Consider the following 26989-nt stretch of genomic DNA (forward strand, 5'->3'; position numbering starts at 1 on the left):
ATATGAGAGTCAGAGGGGACCTTAGAAGCTGAAGTCCACCTTCTCTTTCTGGAGATGAGGGTACCCAGACCATTTGAAATGATTTCCTCAAGATCACGAAACTAGCATTTTAATCTTGATGAGAGCATCTCCCCACTGACCGTGCTCTTTCCCCACGGAAAAATTCAGAATGTGCTAAAGGTACAAGAAGTACTTTGTAAAATGGCTGGAATAAAAGCATAATGCCTGCAATAACTGAATATAATTGAGTTCTTAATTTTTCCCTATTTTTTTACCACATACTTTACTGATGTTGACAAGAGTTAACTGGGTAGCATATTTTACTAACAAGCATAAGCAAGAACCTAAGAATTGTCAAAATTGAACCAAAACCTTAATCATTTGCATCCAAGAAAATATTGATAGCATAATCTTCAAAGAAACCAAATATACTTACTTAAAACAATAATGAAATTATTGAAGCAAATTTTTTGCTTTTTATTTTCAATATCAAATGCATCTCTGATCTTGTATCATTGTACATAACAAAAATTGGTTGTAACAAGTATTTGTCACATACACAAAAAGGTGGGAATGGTAAAAGGAATCATCTTGTTTTCAAACAGAGCTTGTTTTTCTTCGGTGATTTTGCCTAAAATCCAACAGCCAAGTGAGGAAACTGTAAAAACAAAACAAATATTTTTATTACAGATGAATTATACTTTTACATTATGTACACATATTGATTCTGGCTTGATCTTTCAAAACTTATGTTGACCAAAATACTATCTCATCAAAAAGGCCTGAGAGTTTCTTTCATAAAATATGAATTGGAAGAACTCTTACATCTCATTTCCAATAGCTCTTTGTATGGATCATTGATACAGTCATCTGGCTTTTGTTGAATGTCTCTATTGACTGGGGACTCACTATATGAATCTCATTCTATTTTGCAGACAGTTCAAATTGGTAGCAATTTATACTGCATTGCCACTGGGCCTAGTTAAAATCTTTGGAGAAGTATAGAAAAAAATTTTCTTCTTCCAAACGACCGTCAGGTTTGTGAAGATTGATCTTTTAAGTGTCCTTTGGGTCTTCTGCAAGTTTATGCATCCTGAGTCCTTTGGCCTTGACGTTAAGCCCTGCCATACAGCACCACTGCATGTCAAATGGTTGTGGGTCACAGATTCTAGAACTGGAACTCAGATTAGCTAGCATTTGGGGGTGTCAGTGTGCTAACATTTCACACATTTTCTCCTTTAAATCCTCACAGCAACTTAGTGTGAGATGACTGGTATCTCCACAGTCGAGCTGGTGAGACTGAAGCTCTGAGAGATCACAGCTACAGGTGGTAAAACTCAGATCTGTCAGTCTCCAGACTATGGAATTTGATCTCATTTATCTCATTTTAAAGTATCTTGCTTGGGTCACCAGCCCGCCAGAGGGTGAGCTAGTTCCGGAATTCAGATTTGCCACCCAGAACAATGGTTTTTTTTTTTTTTTTTTTTTTGGTTTTTTTTTTCCAGTGGGCCTCTCTGAGATGGGAGGGGGAAGCTCCTGAGCTATCTTCTTACTTTAAAAGCTAGTTTCCCCATTGTGGTTGAATAGATATCTGTTGCCCCCTGGCTGTGTGTCTAAAACATCTATTTTAAGTGAGAAGCAGGGATGACACCATGTCACAAGGCCAGGTGTTAAGAATTTTGCACAAAACAGCAGGAGGAACTCAACACATTTTGGTGTGTTTTTGTGCCAAAAACATTGGTGGTGTTTATGTTTCTTGGCAATACAATTTAAAAAAAACACTGCAAATACTTGTTCAAACATACAAATACTGGAAGCTGTTGAGCATATTGCAGTCATTTCAGAGTCCTCCCCACTTGCTTAAGCTCATCATACTCATCACCTCGAAAACATTCATTCTAAAGCCCCACTTCCCCACTGAAATCTTGGGGAGCTTCCAGTTGACCAAAGTGACTTTGTTCACAGCCTTTTCTTTATCAGCTCTATGATGAACCAGGTTGCTCCAGCTTCCCCTGATCTTGCTCACACACAACCCCCCCCTCACCATTTTGCTTGAAATGCCTGTCATGTCCAATCACTCAGTCAAATCCAGTACACCTCCAGCTTGCATTTTCCCTACCTCCCCATCCTCCATACTCTTCTAGCAGCTCCTACCAGGATTACTACCAGGATTACTTACTTAGTATGCAATAGGTGGAGCTGGGCAATAGTATGCTGGGCTTAGTATGCAATAGGTGGAGCTGAATATCCAGAGGAGATTCACCAAAAAACCCCTTTCTTCAGAAAGGCTAACTGTGGAATTAATTCTGGAGATGAGGGTACCCAGACCATTTGAAGTGGATGTCAATGGGTTCTTGTGTTTTGGAAAGCATGAAATAAAATCCATGGTTTATTAAGTTGAAGCAGGAAGTTGAACCAAAGAATTTATTCTCTTAGGGCACAAGACACATGAAAAGTGTGTTATAAACTGAATTTTTGTAATTTAGGATCTGGGTTAAGATCATTGTAATCTGTAGGTGGATCGAGGGTTAATATAGGTAGCCCCTTGAGACCTCAATGTACATATTTTTTTTTTTAATCTAAATCGTGGAACTTTTTGTTTGGAAAATCTATTTTGGTGTTTAAAGGGATTCTCAGAGAATGTTATGATAGAGCATATATAGACTCCAGTTTTAGAGAAAGGTATTTGTTATATACAAAATGTATAACAAATGTATAAATACAAGATAATGACATTTTTCTTCATTAAAGTAGGACACTTAAATTCACACAAATGTGCACAAACACAAACACACACACACACTCTACCTACTTTCCTCTTCCTCTCCCCATCCCCTGCCCTAAATCTAGGGATTAAAAATACTGAAATCTATGATTGAACTCCCAATTTTTAAAGATTATATAAGTGAAAGTGCTTAACAAACAGATCTCTTCTCAAAAATTAAATGTGAACATTTTATTGAATGGTTGTGTGTGTGTTCTTTCTAGACAAAGCAAACATCCTTCAAATAATTTGAGACCTCAATGTATATTTTACTTAAATTTGTCTCCAGCTCTTCACAACAATATCTGTCACATTTTAGATAATACTGTAGAATGAATTAGTGAATTCAGGATTGCATCTTCATAGACCCATCCGAGGATGAGGAGGGTGCCCATGGGCAGTGGGGAGATCCCATCTCAGCATGTTACAGGCACAATCTGGGCAACCAACGAAGGGATGTCCCTTCCAACCTCCAGCAGTCTGGTTTTATGAGAGGCAATAGGGCATTCAATAATACTTAAAATGTCCTTTTAGATGGTTTACCCAAAAAATCACCCTGGATCTTTCGGTTTTGCAAGTCTGAAGTCTTGCCTATTTAATGGATATTTGGTTTTTCAAATACAAGCTGTGTTATAGAGCTGAATAAATGGTTCTGCTAAGCTGTGAAAAAAATACACCAGAAGTTAGAGCAATAACTGTTCTCCAGTAGCTGTCCACAGTATACATGGACACGCTGTGCCTTAGAGCCACACAGACACCAACTCAGCTTCCTCCTCTCCCATTTACTACCTCTGTTGTCTTAGCCAAGTTGCTCCTCATCTCTAAAATTGGAATGCTTACTCATAGCGTAGTTTGGCCAGGATAAATCACATCATGTTGACAAGCATCTAGAACAAAATCACCAACAGCAGGCTTGCAATAAATAACTACTATGATGCTTATACAATCTTTCGTGGTTGGCTAAACCCCAGATCATAAACTTTAACATTCACATGGTGATTTTACTTTTTACAGAATGTAGTTAGACCTTATGACCTCATCTGATATTTTAAAACAACGCAATGAGGTAGAACAAAGATTCCTATTCTTATTTTACCAGTAAGAGATCAAGGAACTTGCCTACTGCTACCTTGCAGAATGGGGACTGGCATCCAGGTCTTCTCGTTCCAGGTGTATACCTGTTCCATGCCAGCAGCTGCCAGTGTTAGGTAGGGTTTCTTGGATTACCTTGATTGCAACTCAAATCATTGAGCTGGATGTGTTTGTGGTATCCATTGTTAATTAGCAGAGGGTCGGTATATAATAGCAGCCCAATAAATATTTGTGGAATGATGGTGGGATTCAGCCAGTTTCCTGAGTCCTTTCACTAGGTTACCCTGCTTCTACAAAGGCGCAAGATGGCTTTCAGGGGGCTGGGAGAAGCCAGGAGCCAATGTTGCAGAGAGAAGCTGCAGAATGAGGCAGCTTACACTCAACAGCACAGATGACTCTTGGAATAATTACACTGAGGAGAAGAGGAAGTGTCATATGATTCCATTTATATAAAGTTTTAGACAATCCAAACTAATTTATAATGGTAGAATAGTTCAGTGGTTGCCTGGGGATGGGAGGGGTGGGGGGAGGGGAGGGAGGGAGCAGTTTCAGAGAGGCAGGAGGAAATGTTTGGTGCTGAGTGTATGCTCTTTATCTTATTGTAGTGATAGTTTCCTGGGTGTCTAAATATGTTGAAATGCATGAAATGGAGCACTGCAAATATCTGTGGTTCAGTGTCAACCCTACCTCCCTAAAGTAATATAAAGAAGAAGAGGAAAGGAAAGGAGATAGAAAATAAAAGGAGGAGAGGCCGGGCCTCCCCAGTGGCGCAGCGGTTGAGCGCTGGGTTGCGAAGCTGCCCGTGGCTTCTGCAGCGCCGGTTCAAACCCCGGCTGCTCCCCGGCCACCGGAGGAGGGTCCCACATGGCGCGCAGACCTCTCCTGCCGCCCGCTGCTCCCCTCAGCAGTGTACCTCGATCCTTCTGCCTGCTCTGCTCCCCGCTCTGGCTCTGGTGAATTCTCTCACCCACCCGCGCTTCTGACTGTACCCAGTGCTTGTATAAACAAACAAATAAATAAATAATACATGCCTCTTTAAAAAAAAAAAAAACTTTAAAAAAATAAAATAAAAAAAAAAAAAAGGAGGAGAGGCTGATTGTTTCTGCTTTGTCCCTACAGTGCATGATTAGCCTGGTTCTCTGTCCCCTTTGGTGATCAGTATCTTGGCGTGTTGGGTGGAGACAGGATTTGCCTGGGACTCCAACTCCTCTAGTCTCTGTCACTCACAAAGGGACGATGTTCAGCATTAGCCTGACCTCTGCTGACCCCAACTTCCCATTTATAACTTGGCAGTGCTTGGCAGCCAACCCTTGTGTTGACTGGCACATCATATTAGGGCGCTTGGTGAACCATGACTGTAGGTCAAAGGGAGGGCAGCAACGGGTTGACAGCAAATGAGCCCCAACCTTTCTAACCCAGTCAACAAACCCTGAATGTAACCGCGACCCTCAGAGCAGCCGGGTGGTTTGAGCCTGAGGCCCTGGGCTAAGTGATCCCAGACTGCTACACTGCAAGACATCCAGTGTCCTCTTGGTCTAATTCATCAAGAGCTGTGCTCTCCATGTAGCTCAGCCTCTCCCTGTGAGGACTGGACAGCAATCAATTCACTCCGAGTATCTATCCAGTGAAGGGGGCTGTATCTGCTGGTCGGTCGCTGCGGGTGCTGCCCACCTTGCACTACAGGATCCTATCACCTTTATGTCAAACTATTTTCCCACTTAGATGACTCCGGATGGGGACACATGTAACCTGGTCTGTCATCTCTAGCCCTCCATGACTTCAAGGCATCTGGAAAATGGTAACCTGTACCACTTCCCACCCTGTACCAACAAACACACACACACACACACACACACACACACACACATACACGCATCAGGGATTTTGCTCCTCCCAATGCTCTTCATTTTCCTTTGCTTTTTTTTTTTTTTTTTTTTGTGGGACCCTCGCCAGCGGCCAGGGAACGAATCGGCGCTGCAGAGGCTGCAGGCAGCCTCGCAGCCCAGCGCTCAACTGCTGCACCACCAGGGGAGACCCCATTTTCCTTTGCTTTTATTTCACTGTCATAAGCAGCAAGCTAACACATATTCCCAAATATCTTTCTTAATTCTTTCAATCAAAATCCATGGCATGAAAATCTTACCTCCCAGTAAGCTTGGTCATCAAAGTATTTAGCCACATGAGGTGCTCTCCATATTTTGAGATTTAAGAGCAAACCTGTTTAAAGTCATAATTAAATGTTAAACATTTGGGGAACAGCATTTGTTATCTCAGAATTAATCAGAATATCACAGGTCCTTTATAGAATCTCAACAGAAATCCCTGTTTCTTCCACAACCTAGAGAAAAGTGGAATCACTGTCATTCCCAGGGCAGTTTAATGAACTCTGGAGACATCTTAAAGGAACTGGCAAAAGCAATTCTCTCCAAAGGATTTGGCTTCTGCTGAGAGGCAGGTGAGTGTCGGTGGATCTGATGTGCTCCCTGGTAGAACCAGAAGGGGCTTGGCAGCAGCCTGCTCCCCCACTCACATGCTGACCCATTTAAAACAAGAGCTACCATAGAGAGTGACTCCAGGAGGGCCGGGGGCTCTGAGCTCACAGGCGCCTGCAAACGCCCCCTGGCCTCAGCTCAAGATTCCACCTGAGTGTTGAGGAAAGCTGTTGCTACAGTGTTGGTTAGCTTTTGTGCCTGTTCTTTTATTGTGATTGTTGTACCTTTTTTTGGTTTCTTTTGATCTCTTTTTTGCCTGTTCTTTTTACCCATCCAACCTCTGACCAGACAGTTCGGCTTTGTGCATTTCCCCAGCTGCCGAATTCCCCAGGTCATATTACGTGAGTGCTCACCTTTCCCGGGAGGCAGGGAAATGCCACTGAGAGACAGATGTGTGTGCTTTTAATGATGATCAGACACAATGTATTAGTGATATTAACGAGTAATAACCGTGCACTTATCCACATTTTCCTTCTGCAGCGCACAGCTTTCACTGATATCAGCATGTAAGGCACAAGCAGCCCATCTCATTTAGTTACAATCACTCAGCAATCATCTCTGTCACCTACATGGGCTTTCCAGGTAGCTGAGGCTTACTCATCACTGAGAAAATCATCTAACATTTATTTTCTTGTCTTGTGAGACAAAATCAAAAAATCAGAGAAGGCATAGAGCTGTTGGCCCAAGCTTTTTGTGTTCCTGGGTTGGCTTTAAGAATTTCTTTTTTCTGTTAGGCTGTCTGCTTTCAGTTCTAGCTTCTACCAGTAAGTCTTACCTCTAGAAACCTATCCTACCTCTAAGCTACGGAGGTATTTTTCTCGTCTGTATTAATAGGATTTTATCTTAAGTTAAATACACATGTGCTCTGAAGAAGAGGGTCTCTTAAAAAGTGAAATGCTTGGCACTAGAGGGTCACATTGTGGCTCTTTTGGCTGTTTGGAGGCCTCTTTCCCTCCCATTCTCCAAGTTCTTTTAAATCACCAGTTCCCTAATGTCAAAAGCAACATATAAAGAGGCAAACACCTCTAGCAGGTGACCCCACAGGGCCTTTCCAATTCTAAAATGATAAGATTCTGTGTGTGTGTTTTAATCAAGGTCTGAACTCTTTGCTCATGTGTTTTGGGTTGAGGGGGTCAGTTCCCAGGGGAGGGTGGGCATGCACATGTCCAGTCACAGGGGAAGGGCACTCTAGACCCCAGCCCTGTGTCCTGGGCAGCAGTAGAAGAGTGATCTAACACTGACCTGTTAGGAGACCAGACACCAAACCCATAGCCATGGCTAAGCTGAGTGCCCCAGTGTCGATGAGCACCTGGTAGCTGATCCTGGAAATGACAAAGCAGAGGCGGTCACATTCAGGCATCAAGTGCAGAGATCATCAGGGACAAAAAGAGATGTTTACTTCACTAGTGACACTGTCAGGAAGGACCATCAGAACCAAAGTGCTCTCCCGAGGCAGTACATTCCCATGTCATTTTCCCTGCAAAGCCACGCAGCTGTGTAGGAAGGGGAAATCCCAAAATTCTCTTTGGCTGATTTTAATCCTCAGACCCTGTGGGTAATGAACGAGACAGAAAACCCAAGTTCAAGTCCTAGTTCTGTCACCAGCTGTGTCACTCTGGGCAAGTCACTTAACCTCTGTGTCCTAAGTCTCCTCACTAGGCAATTAAAGATGAAGGCTTTATTTCTATCAGGGCAAGGTGGGGTACAGCTTGACTATCAGATCCATCTCCCCTGTCCAGCACCCCCTGGACACACTTCCCTGGCCTCTTTCCTTCAAGGCTTCAACTCCAGGGCTTCACTTTATTAAGGGACTCTGGGAGGACATCTTGAGTGGGCAAAGATTTCATAAACAAGATACATAAGAACTAAAACTAAAGGAAACAACAACAAACTAAAGTCTGTTAAAATTAAGAATGTCTGTTTATGAAAAGACAATATTATGAAAAAGTAACCCACAAAGTGCAGAAAGATCTTAATACATAGATCTGAAATAGGACCTGTATCCAGAATGGATAAAGAATCCCCACTTATGAGGAAGAAGGCAGAACACAATAGAAAAATGGGCAAAGAACTTGAATAGACACTTCACAAGAGAAAATATTCAAATGTCAAAAAAACATCAGAATAGTATTATCATCTGGGAAATTAAAATAATAAGCTTGATGGCTAAATGGCAAAAATTAGGAAGAGGAGCAATGAATGCTATAACACATGGGGTAAGGGGGCTGCTTGGGTACTGCTGGTGTTTAGGTTGGCACAAACTACAGTGGAAACCTGGTATTATCCACTAAAGTGATCATATGAATATGTTATGACCCAATAACTTCACTTCTGGGCAACACTCAAAAGGAGTGTACTCATATGTTCCATGAAAAAAAAAGAGCTAGAATATTAATTGCAGCAACACTGGCCCCAAATTGTAAACTACCCAAAATGCTCATCAATAATGGCTAAGAAAATTGTGCTGTATTCACACAATGGAACGCTTGCACTAACTGTATTTCTTGGATTCCATATTTGTCTACTCAGTGTTGATTTATCACAGGGCCAAATTAATGGCCAGAGTTGCTTGCTTCTCTTTCTTGCAAGTTGGCTTTCATGGAAGTGCAAAACTCATATTACAAACCCCCCAACCACAAAAATCTAGCATATGAGTTTTCTCTTCCTGCCCAATAAGGGGCCCCCAGTTGGTTACTCCCCCACCATTATAGTCTCAGTTCCCCGATCTCCCAGCAGCCTGGCCCCTGCGGTGTTGTGATAAGGTTCCCTATGGCTTGTAGGGCCTCTCATCTCCAGGGGAGCAGTGAGGAATACACACGTCCCTTCCAATGGCATTGATCTCTCCATGTTGTCAGTCTCCTTTAAAAATCAAGACTCAAGTACAATTCAACATCAGACCCTAATGAAAATAAACAACTTATAGCAATACTCTCCCTTTGGCTCAGGGATGGGTCGTACTTAGCATTTTGCTACATTGATTTATTAAACCCGCTTCACCCCACAGGTGCCTGGCCTTAAGCAGCCTCCAACAACTCTTTGAGGGAAGGTACCGTCATTATCTTCACTTAGGATTGAGTGGCCAAGGCTCAGCGGGGTTAGGAGTATGCCCAGCTGTAAGAAGTCAAGGCCACTGACTCCACGGCACACTCTGTCCATGAGCAACTCTGAGGGGTTGGAAAACCAACTGGCTTGGATCTGATTGACCTGCTCTGTCTCATCTGGGGGACCTCAGGAATATTTGCCTTCATCTTGCATCTATGCTTCCCCTTTGGAAAAGAAGTAGCCTGGACCCCTTGCAAGGTAGGAACTGGGCAGAATTTCTGATGAATGGGTTAACAAATGTCCATTGAGGCCTGCTGAGTGGCCCTGGAGGCAGCTAAGGGTTCTGGGCACATTACTTCCTGAGTGGGGAAGGAGACTTGAGTGGGTAGCCAAGTGACTCACATGGGATTCCTGGTCCAGTCAGTCTGCCGCAGCATCAGCACAATGTAGGCGACCCCTCCCAGCAGACCGGGCAAGCCGAAGGTGTAGTGCACGCCACAGGTGTCGTGGATCCCCAGCAAGGGGTTAAAACACACCTGCAGGCAGACACCATTATAAGCAGGTGAGACCCTACTCACCTCTTTACAGGCCATGGCATCCAGGCCTCCAAAAGGGGATGGACCCGAAGTTCTTCCCAGACTTGAATGTGCCCTCAAATCACCCGAGGAGCTTATAAAATGCAGAATCAAACTTTATGCTTGTGGGGCTGAGACTATATTTTGAACAAAGCCCCAGGTGATGCCATGGCTGCTGCCCCACGCACCACACTTTGAGTAGCAAAGGTCTAGCTCAGGCACTGCTCAGATTTGGGGCTGGTGATTCTGTTGTGGCAGTCGTGGGGTATCCTGTGCATTGTAGGATGTTTAGCAGCATCTCTGGCTTGTACCCTATAGGTGCTAGTAGCCCCCTCTGCCCCCACAATGTGTTGACCAAAAATGTCTCCAGGTGTTGGCAAATGTCCCCAGGGGGTGATTAAGACCTGTGGGTTCAGCCCCAAGTGAACTCGGGGAGCATTCTAGAAGAATAGTCAGACAGCTCCTCCATGCTCCCATTCAGTGTTCCTTTGCTCCCCACCTAGCCTCCCAGAGGGCCTTGAGTCAACAGATGTGGATACAAATGCAAGTGAGTCAGGCTCCTTTTCTCCTTAGAATCCCCACTGTCTTCAGAATGAAGACCTGACTCCTGACTATCCCAGGAAGTACACAGACATCTCCCATGGAGGCTCCGGCCCCACCGGGGCCTGGTGCTTCAGCCAGAGAATGTCCTTCTGTTTTCTGATTGGGCATGAGTTCTCACTGCGGAGCCTCTGAGCACACTGCTCCCTCTGCGGAGGTCCATTGTCCACGTCCTTGCCTGGCTAATATTAGTTATCTGTCAACTCTCGGCTGAGACATCCCCTGCCTAACCTCGCCCTTATAAGCTCTGTGGTGTTTATTTGCCCACTTCCTCACTGCGCTGTAGCTCAGGGAGCAGGAGAAGTGCAAGGACATACGTGCTGCATGAATTAATAAGTGAATGAGCCAGTGTGTGATGCCTGAGGGAGTGATCTTGGAATTGTTCCCCCACTGAGTCAGGGAAACAGGCCAGAGGCGTGGTGGCCTGAGCCTAATAACCTGGGGGGCTCTTTTTCACTGTGTCCTCCCTCCTTTCATCATAGGGCCTCAAAGTCAAAGGAGGCAAAGGACACTTGTTCTCATTACAAAGATGAAAAGCAATTTGCCCCATCTCTGGTCAAACCAAACCCTTAGTGAGGTTCTCCCTTCCTTTGGGCTGAAACTGCCTCCCTCAGAACCCACTGGTTATTCAAATTCAGCTTTGGAACTGTTCTAAGTCTACACCTTTGTGCCCCATCGAGGCTTCGAACCAACAAAAGATTTTTTGTTCCTAAATATTTCTCTTGGACAAGTGTTATAACGGATTAGCCGCAACAGAGGATTCTGGGAGAGTCAGTGCCTGTTGAATGTTGAAGGAAGAAAATCCCACCCACTTAGAGGAGCTTAACAGTCAGAAGTGGACAGGACCTGGATCATCACCCTGTACCCCCTCTTCTCAGTGCTGCCTCCCACTGCCATTCACATGGTTCAAGGGCAGCAGCCATGAACGGCATGTGCCCCCCTCCCACCTAAAATAGACACATTATCCAAACTCAACCATTAAGCCCCTTCTCCAGAGAATTTGGCATTGGAGCCAAGAGAGTCCACCTGGGTCGTATCTTAAAGAGAGACGCTACATGCCATTGTGTGGGATAAGATGAAGAAAATACAGAGTGGGAACAAAGCAGAAACTCAGGAAAAGCAAAAAAGAAAGACTAACCAGGGCTTCTTGGGCTCCCCACAACACCCCCACCGTCGGGGCCAGCCCCTCCAGGGCTTCCAGCAGCATCCCCATCCCTGGGTTCTTGACACCTGAAGCAAACTCCCCTTATGCCTGAGCAAGCTTGGATGGATTCTGTTACTTGCACCCTGATGCTAAGTAGCGCACTATGCAACCTGGATAGGACCCTCGCCCAGGCTTTGAGAGAGTGCTGGCCCCTGCCCGTGGTACCCCAGGAGAGTCTACCGTGGTCTCAGGGTCCCGTTGGTTTAAACCAAAGCAGAGGCTGTTGTTGCCCAGCTCCTTACCAGCAAGCACTTGGCTCCCCCAATGGAGATCAGTCCAGCCAAGAGGCCCAGCACCATGGCCATCCAGGGAGTCGGGATCAGGTGGCATGAGGGACCCACGGCCACACCTCCCGCCAGCACCGCGTTGTGGATGTGAATCTACAAAGAAGTAGCTTTGGCACATGAAGAGAGCAACAGAGAGCACAGCAGCCTGCCCAAGGTACCCAGCAGGCTGGCAGCACCATGGCGTCTTCCCTGCTTCCCTGACCCGGAAACCACCCCCTCCCCGCTGCTGAGACTACACGGCCTTCATCAGTGATCTCATCTCACCCCCCTTCTGAGGCTCAGGGGGCAGACACCCTGATTGGGAGGCGTTTAGTGCTGCCCCGCACTGAGGCACCCAGCCACCCAGCCATACTAATTAGTGATGTGTCTTAGGGTACTTTACTTCTGCTCAGTGCTTCAACTTTTCCACTAGAAGAATGAGGTATGTTTGATTATGCTACTTAATACAGTTACTGTAAGAATGAAATGAATTAGCACACGTAAAACTCTATGCCTAGTGCTTGGTATAGGACATGAATAAATGCCCAATAATTGCAAGGCAGTATTGTTGTTTGTATTGTTATTTATTCTTATTATTAGCTACTTGGTGCTTATGCCTCCTGCATGAATGGACCCAATAAGCTGGTCCTTGTTCCTGGGTCTCATCTCTGCTATGTCCTTCCTTCCTCTAAGCCTGGGCCTTGCCTGCTTCCCCCCGCCCCCACCCCCACCACTAGGCAGGTCTTGGAGCTCTGAGCCTTGGGTGCAGTCTGGGCTGCCCTGATCTGCCTCCCTGGATGTCGGCACCTTGTCTCATCCTAGACTCCCATCACTGGTGGGGCACGCACCTCCCCTTAGTGCTGTAAACTACACTGCTAACCTGTCACACTCTCCACTCCAGGTCCCCCATCTGTCAAAACTTCCCACCACCACTGGCCGGCTGCCCTATGCCCTAATCATGGAAAACTTTTCTCCTTAGATGTCTCTCCCCATTTCTCCACTGGAAACTCACACACAACCTCCCACCCCCAGCTACACTAATAATAGTAGCTAATGATTGCCCAGCATTTAATGCATGTGAAGTCAACTAGGAATCTTCTAAGACTTTGCCTACACTCTCTTAATTCCCACACTACAAATGACGTAGTTGAAGCCAAAAGTTTAAGTGGCTTGACCAAGGTCACTTGGCTTCTTTACTGCTGTACTCCTGACTCAGATCATTTCATTTCATCCTGAGACTTCCTGGGGGAGGAGGCAGGACTGACGTCTCCATGCTAGACCTTCTCTGATGTCTCTTGCTCATGGGGCTTTAGTAACTAGCAGAAACAGGGTTCCAAACGAGGTCTGTTTACTGTCGACACTGGTGGCCTAAATCACTCCCTCCAGACTCCTGTGTCCCAGTGCCATCCGGGCAGTGTTCTTCCGGATGCTCCATGACCCTGCACATAGGCCTCCACCACCCTACTACTGGCAGGCTCTTCCCCACCTGTGGGGCTGGTGTTGGTGCTGGGGGAGGGGGCATGAATATATGTGTCCAACCTAGAAGACCCAAGTGCTGCCCAAGGGGTAGCCCCCCTCCTCACCATGTTGATCTTCCCTTGGGGGTGAGCCAAGATCGACGTGGAGATGGCTGTCACTGCGCTGACCGCAAGAGCATAGTAGGTGTTGAACACCGCGTTCTTCTTTTCATTGGGTAAATCCAGCAGAGCGGAGTTGAAGCTTGGCCAGAACATCCACAGGAAGAGGGTGCCTGGGGGAGCGAGAGAGGGTCAATCAACCTCCTGCTCCAAAGCCTGAGCTTCTGGGGGCTTTTGACAGGAGACTCCCAGAGCTACTAAATGTCAGCTTTGTCCCTTTCTAGCTCTTTCTAGAGCTAGAGGTAAGGTATGCCGCCTCTGAATTCTCAAGTTGGGGTAGTAGCTGGTATACTTCATAGGCAAGGAAACGAAGTCCCAGAGAGTTGATGCTGAACCCTTTGAACAACACGGGGTTCGGGCGCCCCATCCTCCAATTAAAAATCCACATATGTTGTATAGTCAGTTGGTAGCCATGGGTTCAGCATCTGCAGATTCAACTGACCACACTTTCAGGGTGGATTGAATCTGTGACTGTAGATCCCACAGAGAGAAAACTGGTCAGCCCGGAAGTGGACCCAGGCAGCTCAAACGGTGTTGTTCAAGGGCCACCTGTATCAATGGGCTGAGTTCCTTTGGCCCCGGAGCCTGCCATTCATTCACCCTCTGTCCCTGCCCTGCCGAGTTCCTCTAGGCTTGTCCCACAATCTGAGTTCCTTTTTGCTCCCAGGCCCTCCTTTCTGCACTTGTCCACCTCCCTCCTTTAAGTTGGGACCAGAGGATTAGCTAATCCTATTTAAATTCAACCGTGATGAGTCTCTTCCTTCTTTGGTACTAATAGAGAGGTTCCCCGGGAGAAAAGGCTCCACTCAAGCGTGAATTCGACAAACACCACTGGAGAAAATGAGTCATGTTGGAGGGACGGTTGATCAAGGAGACACCCACAGACAGTTGCTAAAGGAGAAGAACTTGCCACAGCCATTTTGGAGCCTCTTACTCACCCCAGTCTCAGGCCACCCACCCACCTCGTCCTTACCCAGCATGGCAAACAAACTGGGGCTCGTTGCTGTCTGGGCTTTCTCCTCTGCTCCCTCGGGAAGAGGCCTCGACAGGCACCAGGCCACAGACAGCCCGAAATAGGCCGCAAACACATGCATGTGCATCATGCTTATATGGTCCTCCACCTGCAACGACACCCAGGGGCAGCAGTGTCAGCCTCCTCTATTTGTGGGGAACATCCCCCCGCACTCCGCTGTGCGGGGGGGAAAGTTCTGAGCTTCGTGTAGGAGGTGTGACTTGAAGGCATTAGATGATGTTTGGAGTTCATCCAGCCCAGCAGCTCCCTCTCAGAGGACCTGTGAAGAGCTGTATGTTTGTGCCAGGGACTTGCTGGTTAGCCTGATCAGCAGCTCCCAAATGCTTCTGGCCAAGACGCACTGGGGTGGGAGCAAAAAGACATATGGACACATTCCCCACTGCTTCCTGCTTTGTGGTAGAACTTTGACCCTTTGCATGGAGTGATAATGATACAAACCTTGCAGCCAGAAGGAGTGAGACTCCTTATAATACCAAACTAGGGTCCTAAGTAAAATCTTGATATATATCATGTTGCTTTGTGGATATCAAAGTTAGTAATTCTTACTAATTCACTTCGGGGGCTACTGGTAAATCTTATCGACTGTGTCCCATTGGTATTTTTTCCACCAGGCCTCACTGACCCCCATCTTGACTGAAGAGATGACCCCCTCACTGCCTGAAGAGAGATGCCAGAGCAGTTCTCTTAAAACATAATGCACATCATTTCTCTCCTCTGTTCAAAACCCACAATGCTCCCTGTATTTCTGCCCCCAACCCAAAGTCTTCACTCTGAGATATTGAGATATTGCAAAAGAGGCCTCACAATGTAAAAGAAAAAGCAGCAAGTATACATCATCTTATTTAATTCATTCAGTTATTTCCCAAACCCTGTGTGTGTGTGTCAGGGTGGGGGGGGAAGGGAGGGTCATGCTACCCTCACAGCTGAAGAACCAGAAGCTGTTGATCTCAGAGTCACATGGGGCTTCACAGCAGATGGGGAGCAAACCCCAGTCTTTGACTCCCAGTCCAGGGCTCTTTCTCCTAAGGCAGACTGGCTTCTGGGTCCTCACCTGGGCTCTGCTACTACCTTGCTGTGTGATCTGGGGCCATTACTTCCCCATTCCAGGCATCGGCTTTCTCGTCTGTGGGGTGGGGAGGTTGCCCAGAAGAGCCCTTGGGGCCAGGGTCCTCTGCAGCGGAGCTGGCCTCACCCTCACAGCTGGCCTCCACCTGACTTTTACATCACCTGGGGGACAGTTACTGACACCCAGTACCTGCTTTGAAAGGAGACACTGGCCTGACCCTGCAACTTGCCGGGCCGTGCTGGCAGGGTTTTGGGAATGGATTGTCTTTTTATACAGTCCATAATTATCGTGTGAACAGCCCGATCTGACAGTACCATCCGGTGGAAGTTAATGGCATTCATGTAAACATTTCGCATAGCCCCATTGGGGACTGTCTTCACTGTTTAAAATGCCCCAAGTCTCAGCCAATGGAGGCGGCGCCCTCCCCTCCTCACGCCCTCACCCTGTTCACTGGGGTCCATTCTTACAGCACTTCGGGGACTCACTTTGAGGATCTGCCTGCTCATCATCCTCATCACACCAAAGGCCGTCACCTCCATGAGCACCATGAGCACCAGCTGCACCAGGTTGGCCTTCCCCATCACGGCACCTGCAGAGATCAGCACGGACACAGCACCCATGGCAGCCCGCTGGACACTGGGGGCAAGAAACACAGGCTGAGGCGGACCGCTCATTCGCTCATTCACTCATTCAACAAACATTTGTTGAAAACCTACACTCTGTCCGACACTGCTCCAGAAACTGGGGACACGTGGGACATAAAGAAGACAAGATTTGCACCCCACCGCCCACCCCTCTCCATGGGGACGCCTGTGCTCTGGAGTCTGGGGTCTCCCCCACCGCCTTCCCTAGCATCCTCACCCTGAGAGCTTGATCTGCACACACTCATCTGCACTGAGGATGCTCTGGGGTTCTCCTGGGAATGTCAGAGTGCTTTACAGATTCTAGTGTTTCCTCAGGACCCCCCTGGGATCTGACACCCCAGATTCTGCCCTGGGCTCCTCTTCTGCAGCATCGCTCACAGATGCCCGATAGAGGGCGCGCTTCGCCTGCCGGCCGCCAGCAGGTCCCTCACCTGCTACCCGCCTCTGCGCGGTAGTGGAAAGAGGCTGGGTTTGGAAGCAAGACAAGCCTGGCTTCCGTTTTTCCACTTGAGCAGTTATTTAATCTCACTGAACCTGTTTCTCCATCTGGTAAATAAAAGTGATAATACTATTTATCTCAGGACGTGCTGTGGGGATTAGAAGGAATATTCCTGCCTGCGTGTCTAGCACCATGACTGGCAGCAAGAACTAACTCAGAAGTAGAAGCAGACATTATCAGCACTATTGCTGATCCCTTGACGAATGAGCCTGCAGAGTATGGGGATTCAGAAGGAAAAAACAATTTTTGTTTTCAAAGCACTTATGATCCAGCGGGGGAGACGCGTCTGTTGATGAAGACTAGCTGTGATGTCGGCAGGCAAGAGGGTGAAGTGAAGGGAGAGCACAAAACTGATTGGACTCATCAGGGAGGGCTTCCTGGGGGAAGTGGCACTTGGCAGGACAAACCATGATGGTTAAACCAATCCAGCTTCCTCTGGGGACCTTGCTTTGAGAATGGCTCCTCCCCATAGGAGTTGATGATGATGGTAACTATAATTTATTGAGCAGTGTATATAACAGACTTGCAAACTTACTACCTCGTTACAATTTTAATCCTCCAGGTGACCCCTGTACATGGTGCTAGGATACTATTTTACAGAGCACATTGGGTCTAGAAGGGGTAACTTTTTTCGCAATGACCACAGAGCTGATTAGTCAAGGACAAACATGAGGTTCAACCCCAGTTGGCCTGGATCCAGCGCCTGTGCTCTGGTGTGTGGATGTAGCCTCCCCAGCGTTTGCTGCCATTGTAGTGTCTTGCTTAAGATTCAAGGACTTCAGAGGGAAGGTCAGAGGAGAGCGAAGGAGGCCATGGGGAAGGAGTCTACAGGGACCTGCAATTCCTTACAACAGGGTTACTCAGTGGTTCACCACGGCTGCCTGTGTTCTGTCTTTCCAGTGAGTGTTCGTTTAATTGGCAAATGCCTAATTCAAGAGGATGTGTGCCAGTGGTGGGACCTCAGCCCTCAGGGGCCAGTTGGCTTGGGGGAGGTGCTGAGACAGTGAAGTACAGTGGTTCCGGAGGACAGTCCTGGATTCTGGCTGCCTAGGTTGGAATCCTCGCTCAGCTACTTCCTGACTGTGTGACCCTGGACAGATTATTTAACCACTCTGTGCCTCAGTGCCCTTGTCTGTAAGGTGGAAGTTGTGGGGACGAAGTGAGTCTAGCACAATGAGGAGGTTGGATATTGCCCTTACCTTCTGGAGGGGTTGTGTGTGCGTGTGTGTGTGGAGGGGTGGGGGGCAGCTCTTTCCTGGATCTTTCAAATATGGTCCACATTGTATGAAAAACATCCCCGCTTTTAGGTTTCCTTTTAGTTTAATGTTTGTTTCAATAACCATTACTATGCCCTTTCTGTGTGAGGGAAACAAAGGAGGACACAGCTGAGTAAGACAGGCCCCTGCCCTGCAGGGGCTGGTCATTGGCAACTCAAGGCAGGACCAATCAGTGCCATGTAAGGCTGCACAAGAGTGCAGGGAAAAGCCGGGGAGGGAGGGGTGACTGGCCAGCTGAGCTGGAAAGTCAGGAAGGAGCCCGCTGTTCAAGTCTGTGAAGCCAGGGCCAGAGGCCATCACAGCTGGGAGGACCCTAGTGGTCAGGGGCGGGGCGGGGCAGGGAAGTTCACTCAGGTTATAAATGGCCTCTTCTTGTCACTCTGGATGGAGTCAGGACAAACAGGTCCCCGCAGGCCGCATGTCAGAAGGGAGCAGCCCCAGGTGCAGGAGGTGATGGCTCATGTGCCCTTAGCCACAGAAACACCAGGCGAGGCCACAGCTGCCCGGGTTTCCCCAGAGCACCTTTGTCACTCCCCAAGTAGCTACTGAGGTTTTGAATCCCCGTGGGGGTTATCTCTAAAACTTTTTGGAAGAAGAAATGTGGAAAGCTTTATTCCAGGTCAGTGGGGAGCTAGCTAGACTGTGTTCATGTCGGAGGGTTACACATCATTCACAGGGGTGCCATTCCCACCACGAAGCTGTACGACCCTAGGCAAGTAACTAGTGCTCTTTGAGCCTCTGTTTCCTTGATTGTACATCAGGTTAGACCCCAGTCTGGAAGGGTTTGGGGAGTGCCTGGCATGGTGCCTGGCTCAGGGAGAGATGAGGTTTAGCCACCCTTGAGAGATGGCAGGTCCCCCAAGATGCCTAAGAGTGGGGCTACCATCATATGAGTAAAATAGAAATTCAGACTGGGACAAAATCAAAACACGGTATTTAAGGAATAAGTTTACCCAGACCTCCTATCAAGTGCTAATGCCTTTTTTAAAAGTGTGCAGCTCGGTGGACCTACATAAACAGACCTTTCCTGACACAGGGTGGTTCGACTTTCAGGTGTTTACTTTCTGATGGCGTGAGAGCCATCTGCACTCAGCAGAAGCTGCATTTCAAACTTTGAATTGTGATCTCCTCCCAGGCAGGCAGTGTGCAGTCCACCCTCCCTTGGGGTGCAGGAGCAGGGGCAGCGAGCATAGCCCCCAGGCAGCCAGGAGATCACAAGGAGGAAAAGACACACCCTACAGCTTTTCACATCCAGTGCAGTGCTGGATCAATGATAAGGCTAGTCAATGCCTTCTTACAAAGTAGGCTTTGTGTTAGAGGGCTTTGCCCAGCTGAGGGCTAATGTAAGTGTTCTGAGCACATTAAAGGTAGGCGAGACTAACCATGACGTTGTGTGAGTACAATGCTTGTATTCTCTGTGTTTTGACTTACGGTGGGGTTATTGTTATGTCTGGATAAACCCATCATCAGTCAAGGGAGACCCATATAGACCCTGTGTAACCCCAAATGACACAGACCACACTGACTGTTTCCAGAAGTTCCCTTTCTACCCGCTCCCAATCAGTAACCACCACTTTGCCGGGAAGGTATTGCAACTTTTAGCAACATGGGCTAATTTGGCTAGTTCTTAGGGTTTCCTACAAATGCACCTGAATGGATGGAGGTTAATTTAAAGACAGGAAAGGCACTGCTATTTCTTACCCACCAGCATTTGAGGAGAATATTTCTTTTCAAGAGATTGAGTGTGGCATATCTACTTTTTTGGTCTCGTTTCTGTTCATTTTTCATTGACCCTGCGTTGATTGTGTAACTACAAAATCATGCTCATAATAAAGAAAGACTTGGGAAATGCTGCAGATCCAGGTCTGGGGTCGTCAGATAAAATATAGGTTGTCCCGTAAAATTGGAATTTTAGAGGAGCAATGAATAGTTCGCTAGTCTAAGTGCCTCCTAAGTACTGCTTGGCTTCAGTGTTAGAAACAGAAGGGGATGCCCCAGCTCTTGCAATACCCACATTTGGTCCCCACACTCCAGAGGACCCAAAAGCCATCCAGCAGCCACCCGGTTACCTGGACAGTTTGATGATCACCTTCCCAAAGGAGGGCTGGCTCAGGAAGCCATCCAGCAGGAGTGCCCACTGCACCCCAAGGCCCAGCATGAAGAGGTTGAAGCCCACGCTGCTCCAGCCGAGTCTCCGCAAGGAGGAGCTGAGGAAGCCCAAGCCGAGGGCCGCCATGACGGCAACATCCTGGAAGGCTGTACAGGGAGAAGGGGGAAGAGAAGCAGACTCAGTGGAAGTTGTGTGAACATCAGGGTTCAGAATGACAGCTGGCAGGGACTCTCAAGAGCGATGGATCAGGTTACCTCTCCTCTTCGAGTCTCCATTCTCTCACCCTGAATAATGGAGACAACCCAGGCGTCCTGAGGATGGAGGTAAGGATAAGGAGAGCTGGCGCTGATGACGCAGGAGGGCAGGGCCTGGCCCATCATGAGTGCTCAGTGAATGGAAATTCCTGAACATAATGACAGCAATAAACAGAGCCCCAAAGCCAGTGACTTGGCCCAGGTCACACAGAAAAGAGGGGACAGAGCAGGCATAGAGACTCCTTAGAGTCAAAGACTCCAAGAATCAAAGTCTTTGCAGAAGTCAGCACTCTCCCTTTGGCCCTGCTGAGAGGGACCTGGTATGCCAGTGGGATGGTGGCACTTCCCCAACTGCAGATCCTGGAAAGAGCTCCTGAGCAGGTGAGTGCCAGGGGTTTACCCGTGTTAGGGAGAGGGCCAGGGAAAAGAAAAGGGTGGGTACTTTGATTTAATTTCAGGTTTGAAAAACAGCTACCAGCTTGGGCTGACAAACCGGTGGTCAAACCTGGGTTCTGGCCCTTTCTGTGTTATTTGAAATCTCTGAGCTATAATAACAGCTTCTATTTGACAAGTGTCTGTACCGTGTGTGTTTTGTTTGTTTGTTTTTAGATTTATCTATTCATGCACACAAGAACCGGGGTACAGGCCAGATGTGTGCGAGAGTAAGAGGATTCACCAGAGACAGAGTGGGGAACAGAACAAGCAGACCGACTGACATACACTGCTGAGGGGAGCAGCAGGCGAGTCAGGAGAGGTCTGCTGTGCCATGTGGGTTGCTCCCTGGCTGGCCAGGAATCAAACTCATGCTGCAGAGGCTGCAGACAGCTTCATAGGTTGCACCTCACCCTCCTGTGGCACCAGGGAGGCCCTATACCGTGTGTTTTAATCTCTTTACAGAGACCAGCTTCTTCAGTTCTCACAATCACCCGGGAGGAGGGAGCTATTATTATCACCATTTCACAGGTAGAAAAACTGATGCACAGAGAAGGTAAGTAACTTGCCTTGGTAGCGAGAGTCAAAGGCCCTCCCTGGGCTCTGGGTACTTGGGGAGTGGGTGAGAAGTGGACATTCCCAGAGAGAACTTCTTCTACCTTCTCTGGCTGGTGCAGGTGAAGAAACATTGCCTGGTGTTTCTGTCTCCTGCTTGCATCTAGGAAATGGGACATGTTGGGCACATTTTCTATAGGAGGTTCTGTTGTGGATCACTCAAGTTTCTTTGGGAGCCGCACGGGAAACTGTGTAAGAAGGGTGCAATGCATATATGGGAGTGGTGAGGCTCATGGGCAATTGGACACAGCACTTCAAATATTCAAATTCAATCTTTCATCGAACAGTGCTGTTCAACAAACCACAGCTGCCATTTCCAGCAAACCCAGACTTACTGAAATTCCATGAGTAGGGACACCCTTCCATTTTCCTTACTTTACAGAGTGGACCAGAGAGAGCCTGTGGCTTCCTCGAGGCCACACAGCATGCTGGCTGCTGGGCCAAGCTCTAAACTCTGGGTACAGGCTCTCTCTTGCTCTTGTTTGCCCTCATTTCACTAAGGGACCTTAAGAAAGCCTCTTGTCTGCTTTGGGCCTCGGTTTCCCTATCTGTAACACAGGGGAGCTGGATGTGATACACACAAAGGACCTCATCACTCTGAACTATTTTGAGTAGGTGATCTCTAGGAGCAAAGAGGTGGGGTCCTAAAGGTTTAGAAAGTCAGAGGATCTTGGGGGGGCAGGTTTAATCAGACGTGCTACCACCCTTGCTGCCAGGTGTGGAGCTCAGGGCCTTCCTCCCAAGCCCCCACCTGTCCTTCATGGAGGCATGTGCTTCAGCTAGCAAGGTTGACATTAGGGTGACAGTTTCTGGAAGCTGTTGAAAAAGTCTATTCACCATAAATAACATTTACTCTCCGGCTCCTTTGTCTCTCACCCGCTACCTCCTTCCACCTCCCAGACTCCAAGCCCTTACCCCCACTCCCCATGTCTCACGACATCGATCCCCACTTCAGGGCTGTGTTCCAGCTCAGGGCATCTCATTAGTATCAGCCCCCACCTCCCAGAGCCTCTCTGCATCCTACGTCAGCTGCTGGTCTGATAAGCAAATGAACTCTAAGGTGTGCAGGGGTGATAACGAGTGGATGTGCTACAAGGGCCCCAATAACTGGGCCCTGGAGGGAAATTTGACTGTCTAAGGCAACTCTTCAGAAGATTTTGAAAGCCCCAGGACTTAGAGAAAGTCTAGCATGGGGTGCAGTAGCTCCAGATGAGCAGTGATTCCCACCATGGCGACAGCAGGTTCTTAGTGTGCCCTTCACAGAGCAGGCACTGCTCTAAGTGCCTCACACCATAACCTACACCAACATCCTGCAGTGGGTACTGCTTATCTCCCCCACTTTACAGATGGGGAAAGGGTGGCACAGAGAAGCACTGTCGCCAGCTCAGGTCATACAGCTCATGGAAGGTAGTGGAAGGATCTGAATCCTGATTATCTTGGGTTAACCACTATACCATCCTGCCTCCCCCATTCAGCATCTTTAGTGTATGGTGAAGAGGGTGGACTTCTGAGTCAGGCTCAGAATTGGCTCTACTTCTGTTTCCCAGCTTCCTGACCTATAAAATGGGTGTGAATAATGGCCCCTGCTTGGAGGATTGCTGTGAACGCTGAGGTTGCTTGCTATGGCTCATAAAAAGCCCTCAGCCTAGGATGGATGCAAAGTAAGTGTTAGCAATTATTATCCCATGCCTGTGCTTATTAACTGTGTCACTTTGGGAACTGTTTCCCCTCTGTCCTTGCTGCCCCTGTGATTCTAGTTGGATGTTTCCACCCACCCTGGCCCTTCTCTTAAGCCTGCAGACATTTCAGCACCAATAGCTCTGAACCCAGGCCCAGCTTCTGTCCCCCAGGCTGGATCTCTACACTGTGCTCCCCACTGCTGACTGAAAGGCCTGTGTAGCCCCAGGCTGGCCCCATCAGTGGAGCCCAGTACTACCCTCACCCATGCAGCAGCCAGAAAAGAGAAAAAGATTTCCCAATCAAAGGGGAAGACAAGGCTAAGATGTGAATGGTACAAGAGCTTGGGAGTTTTTATTTACATATCACTGAAAAGCCCCGCCTGTCTTTTAGCACCCTGTCTCTCTGCTTCAGAGGAGAACACAGGGGAACCAAGTGGTATTCACAATGCTGGGTCCAGGATGGTTCCCCAATTTGGGAGCCCTAGACCTGTCTCTGTGGCCCTCGATGAATCATGCCTTCCAGTGTAGACCCCTCCCGCTTGGGCTGGCTTCATGATCTGCTTTGGCCCATGGGATATTCACAAACCTGTACATTGGGGTTTGACCAATGGGGTTACTGCAGTAACTCATCTGCTGTTATATGAAGACATCTGGCTAGTCTGCTGGAACCATATGGCCTCCCTGACAGCCAGTACCAACTGCCAAACTTGTGAATGAGGCCTCTAAACTGCCCTCCCCCAAATCACCAGGCTGCCGACGCATGAATGACAGTAGGTGAAACCAGCAGAAGAACTGGTCAGCTGAGCCCAGTCCAAATTGCTGACCCACAGGATCCTGATCATGGGTAAATGCAATGGTTGCTCTTTTCAGCTACTAAGTTTGGAGGTGGTTGGTTTTGCAGCAGTAGGTAACTGATACACTCTGCTTCCCCTAAACAGGGGACCCTCAGAAAGCACATATCATTACCATTTACCCACAATCTGCCTCTTATCTCAGGAATCGGCACCTCCAAGTTGTCAAATCACACATCTGAAGCCATCCTGGGCTCTTCCTTTATTTTTACCAAGTTGATTATATCTCTTAAACATCTCTTGACTCTGCTTTTCCTCCCTGCCATTTGGTCTCATCACGGCCCATCTAGACCACTGACCATCAGAGTGGGGAAAATATACCTCGGCAGATTCTTCAAACAATCCATAGGGACTGCAGGAAGAAAACATTAGCCCTTCTAGTTTTATTTTTTTTTTTAATTTTCTAGAGGCATGTCTTATTTATTTATTTATTATTATTTGTTTGTTTGGTTTATACATGCACTGGGTACAGTCAGAAGCGTGGGAGGGTGAGAGAATTCACCAGAGCCAGAGCGGGGAACAGAACAGGCAGAAGGACCGAAGTACACTGCTGAGGGGAGCAGCGGGTGGCAGGAGAGGTCTGCGCCCATGCGGGACCCACCTCCGGTGGCCGGGGAGCAGCCGGGGATCGAACCGGTGCCGCAGAGGCCGCAGGCAGCTTCGCAACCCAGCGCTCAACCGCTGCGCCACCGGGGAGGCCCTCTAGTTTTATTTTTATGAAGATAATAAGAATTAAAATTGAGTAATATTAAAAATTAACACGTTATCACTCTCGGCATGAGTTAGTTCTTTCCATCATTTCAACAACTGAATGAAATACAGGCTGTCATCATGTCATGGATGTTGCAATGAAGGCAGAGAGATTGAATAATCTGCCCAAGTTTGCACAGTTAAGAGGAGGGAAAAGATTTGAATCAGTTTAGCTCCAGTAGTTTTCAAACTCTGTGTACATTAGAGGGCCTGGCAGAACATGGGGTGCTGGGCTTACTTCCAGAGTTTCTGATACTGACATGGCCTGGTAATCTGCATTTCTAACAAGTTCCATGGGGCTGCATCTCTTTTCCCTACTTTCTATTGCTGAAGACCCATGGATGCCTGGATGCCTTCCTTTGCTTCTAGTTAACTAGTCAGTTAGGGCCTCCCTGGTGGCCTAGGAGCTAAGTCTCAGTGCTATCACCGTGATTTTGATGCCGGCTAGAGAGCTAACCCACATGGCGCAGCAGACCTCTCTCATCTTGCTGGCTGCTCCCCTCAGCAGTGTATTTCAGTCAATCTGCCTTTTCTGCTCCCCGCTCTGTCTCTGGTGAATCCTCTCACCCCACACATACACACCAATGGCCTACACCCCAGTTCTTCTATGCAAAAAAAAAAAAAAAACAAAACCCAAAAACCAAAAAAACTAGTTAGTCAGTTAACATCACTTAGGAACAAGTAAATACTCACCAGACTCAAGTTTCCATTTTGTCTCAGGGATGACACTCAAAGAGGCCTGTGCCCACTGAGATGCTTGAAAATTCATCTCAAATTTTTTTAAAAGGCAAAAACCACACCCAATGTGGACATCTGTTTTGTTTACAGTTGTTCCCATCACAGTCTGAGCCTATTTTTAGCTGCCTGTAATATAACAACCATCCTACACTCTCCTTCAGCCGTACCTTATGGCTCTGGATTTGCAGACAGAATGCAGACTTTCCAGCCCCCAAGTGAAAAGGCGGGGGATGGGGGGGTGGAATAACAAACTAAAGCTTCCCCCAAAAAGGCGATAAGGAAATAAGCAAAGACACAGAAAGAAGGAAGGAAAACCGAACAACACCTTCAAATTCTTTGCCGTGATGTTTGAACCAGAGAATTATGAAGACGACTTGGTAGAGGAAATTCTGGGAACACAGAAAAAGAGACCCCTCATACCACTCTGAGAAATCAAGGAAGGCTTCATGGAAGAGGGGCTGTCTACACTGCTCCTAAAGAAGAGCCTGTACTGTTAGCTGGGTCTTTGTGCAACCTGTGGGAGATGAGCTGCTCCCTGACTCATGGAAAGGAGTGTTTAGCCCCTGGAGGACCAAAGATTTTCTCTCCCCTGCCCCTACCCCTGCTATTTGTCTTTGTGAACACCTCCCTGGTGGATGCTCACCTGGATAGGTCCTCAAGAGCCGATCCTTTGAAGAAGTGTCATAGGAGGTAAAAAAGAAGAAGGCGAGAATGAGAGCCACCTCCAGGGTTAAGGCCCACAGGGGCAGGCAGACCCGCACAGACCGTGGGTATTTGGAGCCCATCCTGCGTCTGTCTCCCTGCAGGGGTTCTGCTGGCAACAGAGCTCACTCCTCTGCCCTCACACCCGCTGGAGAAAGTGATAGGGGAGACACCCGCCAAAAGCCTTATCTCGGGCTTCAAGGCTGGATCTGTCTATGGAGTTAACACAGGAACAGAGAGACCAAGGCAGGGAGGGAGAGGAAATGCATTTATTCCAACATTCGTTCATTCATTCCATCATTTGCCTATTAATTCATTCAACAAGAAGTCGCTGCAAGTCTGATTATCGGGCAGGCACTGTATTTAGTTTGAAAGAGGGCATTCATTCAGCTGGCACACCAACATAAGAACCCTCCTTGACTTATTACTTTGGCTTACCCACACCATGTCCTTGCAGGAAAGGCAGAGTAGGGACCGATGTTCTTATTTTACAAATGGGGAAACAGTCTCAGAGGGGGGTTTGGACTGGCACAATTTCCCTTTAAAACTTACCACCTGACAGAGAGGCCACACAGCGAGCTCTTAATAAGGATATATTGAATGGGAATGAATGAATACGGGCAAAGAACAATACTAAGTCCTGACTCAGGGAGAACTAAAGTCTTGA

General features: G+C 47.7%; 1 protein-coding gene across 1 annotated transcript; it reads right to left on the reverse strand.

Moving 5' to 3' along the window:
• Positions 1-631: 631 nt before the first annotated feature.
• RHCE (Rh blood group CcEe antigens) lies at positions 632-26530 on the reverse strand (the record flags this gene model as incomplete). Its single annotated transcript, XM_084243718.1, has 10 exons — positions 26264-26530; positions 20261-20447; positions 16257-16407; positions 14646-14793; positions 13619-13785; positions 12012-12149; positions 9793-9926; positions 7591-7670; positions 6000-6073; positions 632-658 (listed from the first exon to the last, which is right to left on the reverse strand). The coding sequence occupies exons 1-10, from the start codon at positions 26403-26405 to the stop codon at positions 632-634; spliced, it is 1248 nt and encodes a 415-aa protein (XP_084099844.1). The 5' UTR covers positions 26406-26530.
• Between the last annotated feature and the right edge of the window lie 459 nt (positions 26531-26989).

This window comes from Talpa europaea (assembly GCF_964194135.1).
Source record: "Talpa europaea genome assembly, chromosome: 9".
NCBI classification, from domain to species: domain Eukaryota; kingdom Metazoa; phylum Chordata; class Mammalia; order Eulipotyphla; family Talpidae; genus Talpa; species Talpa europaea.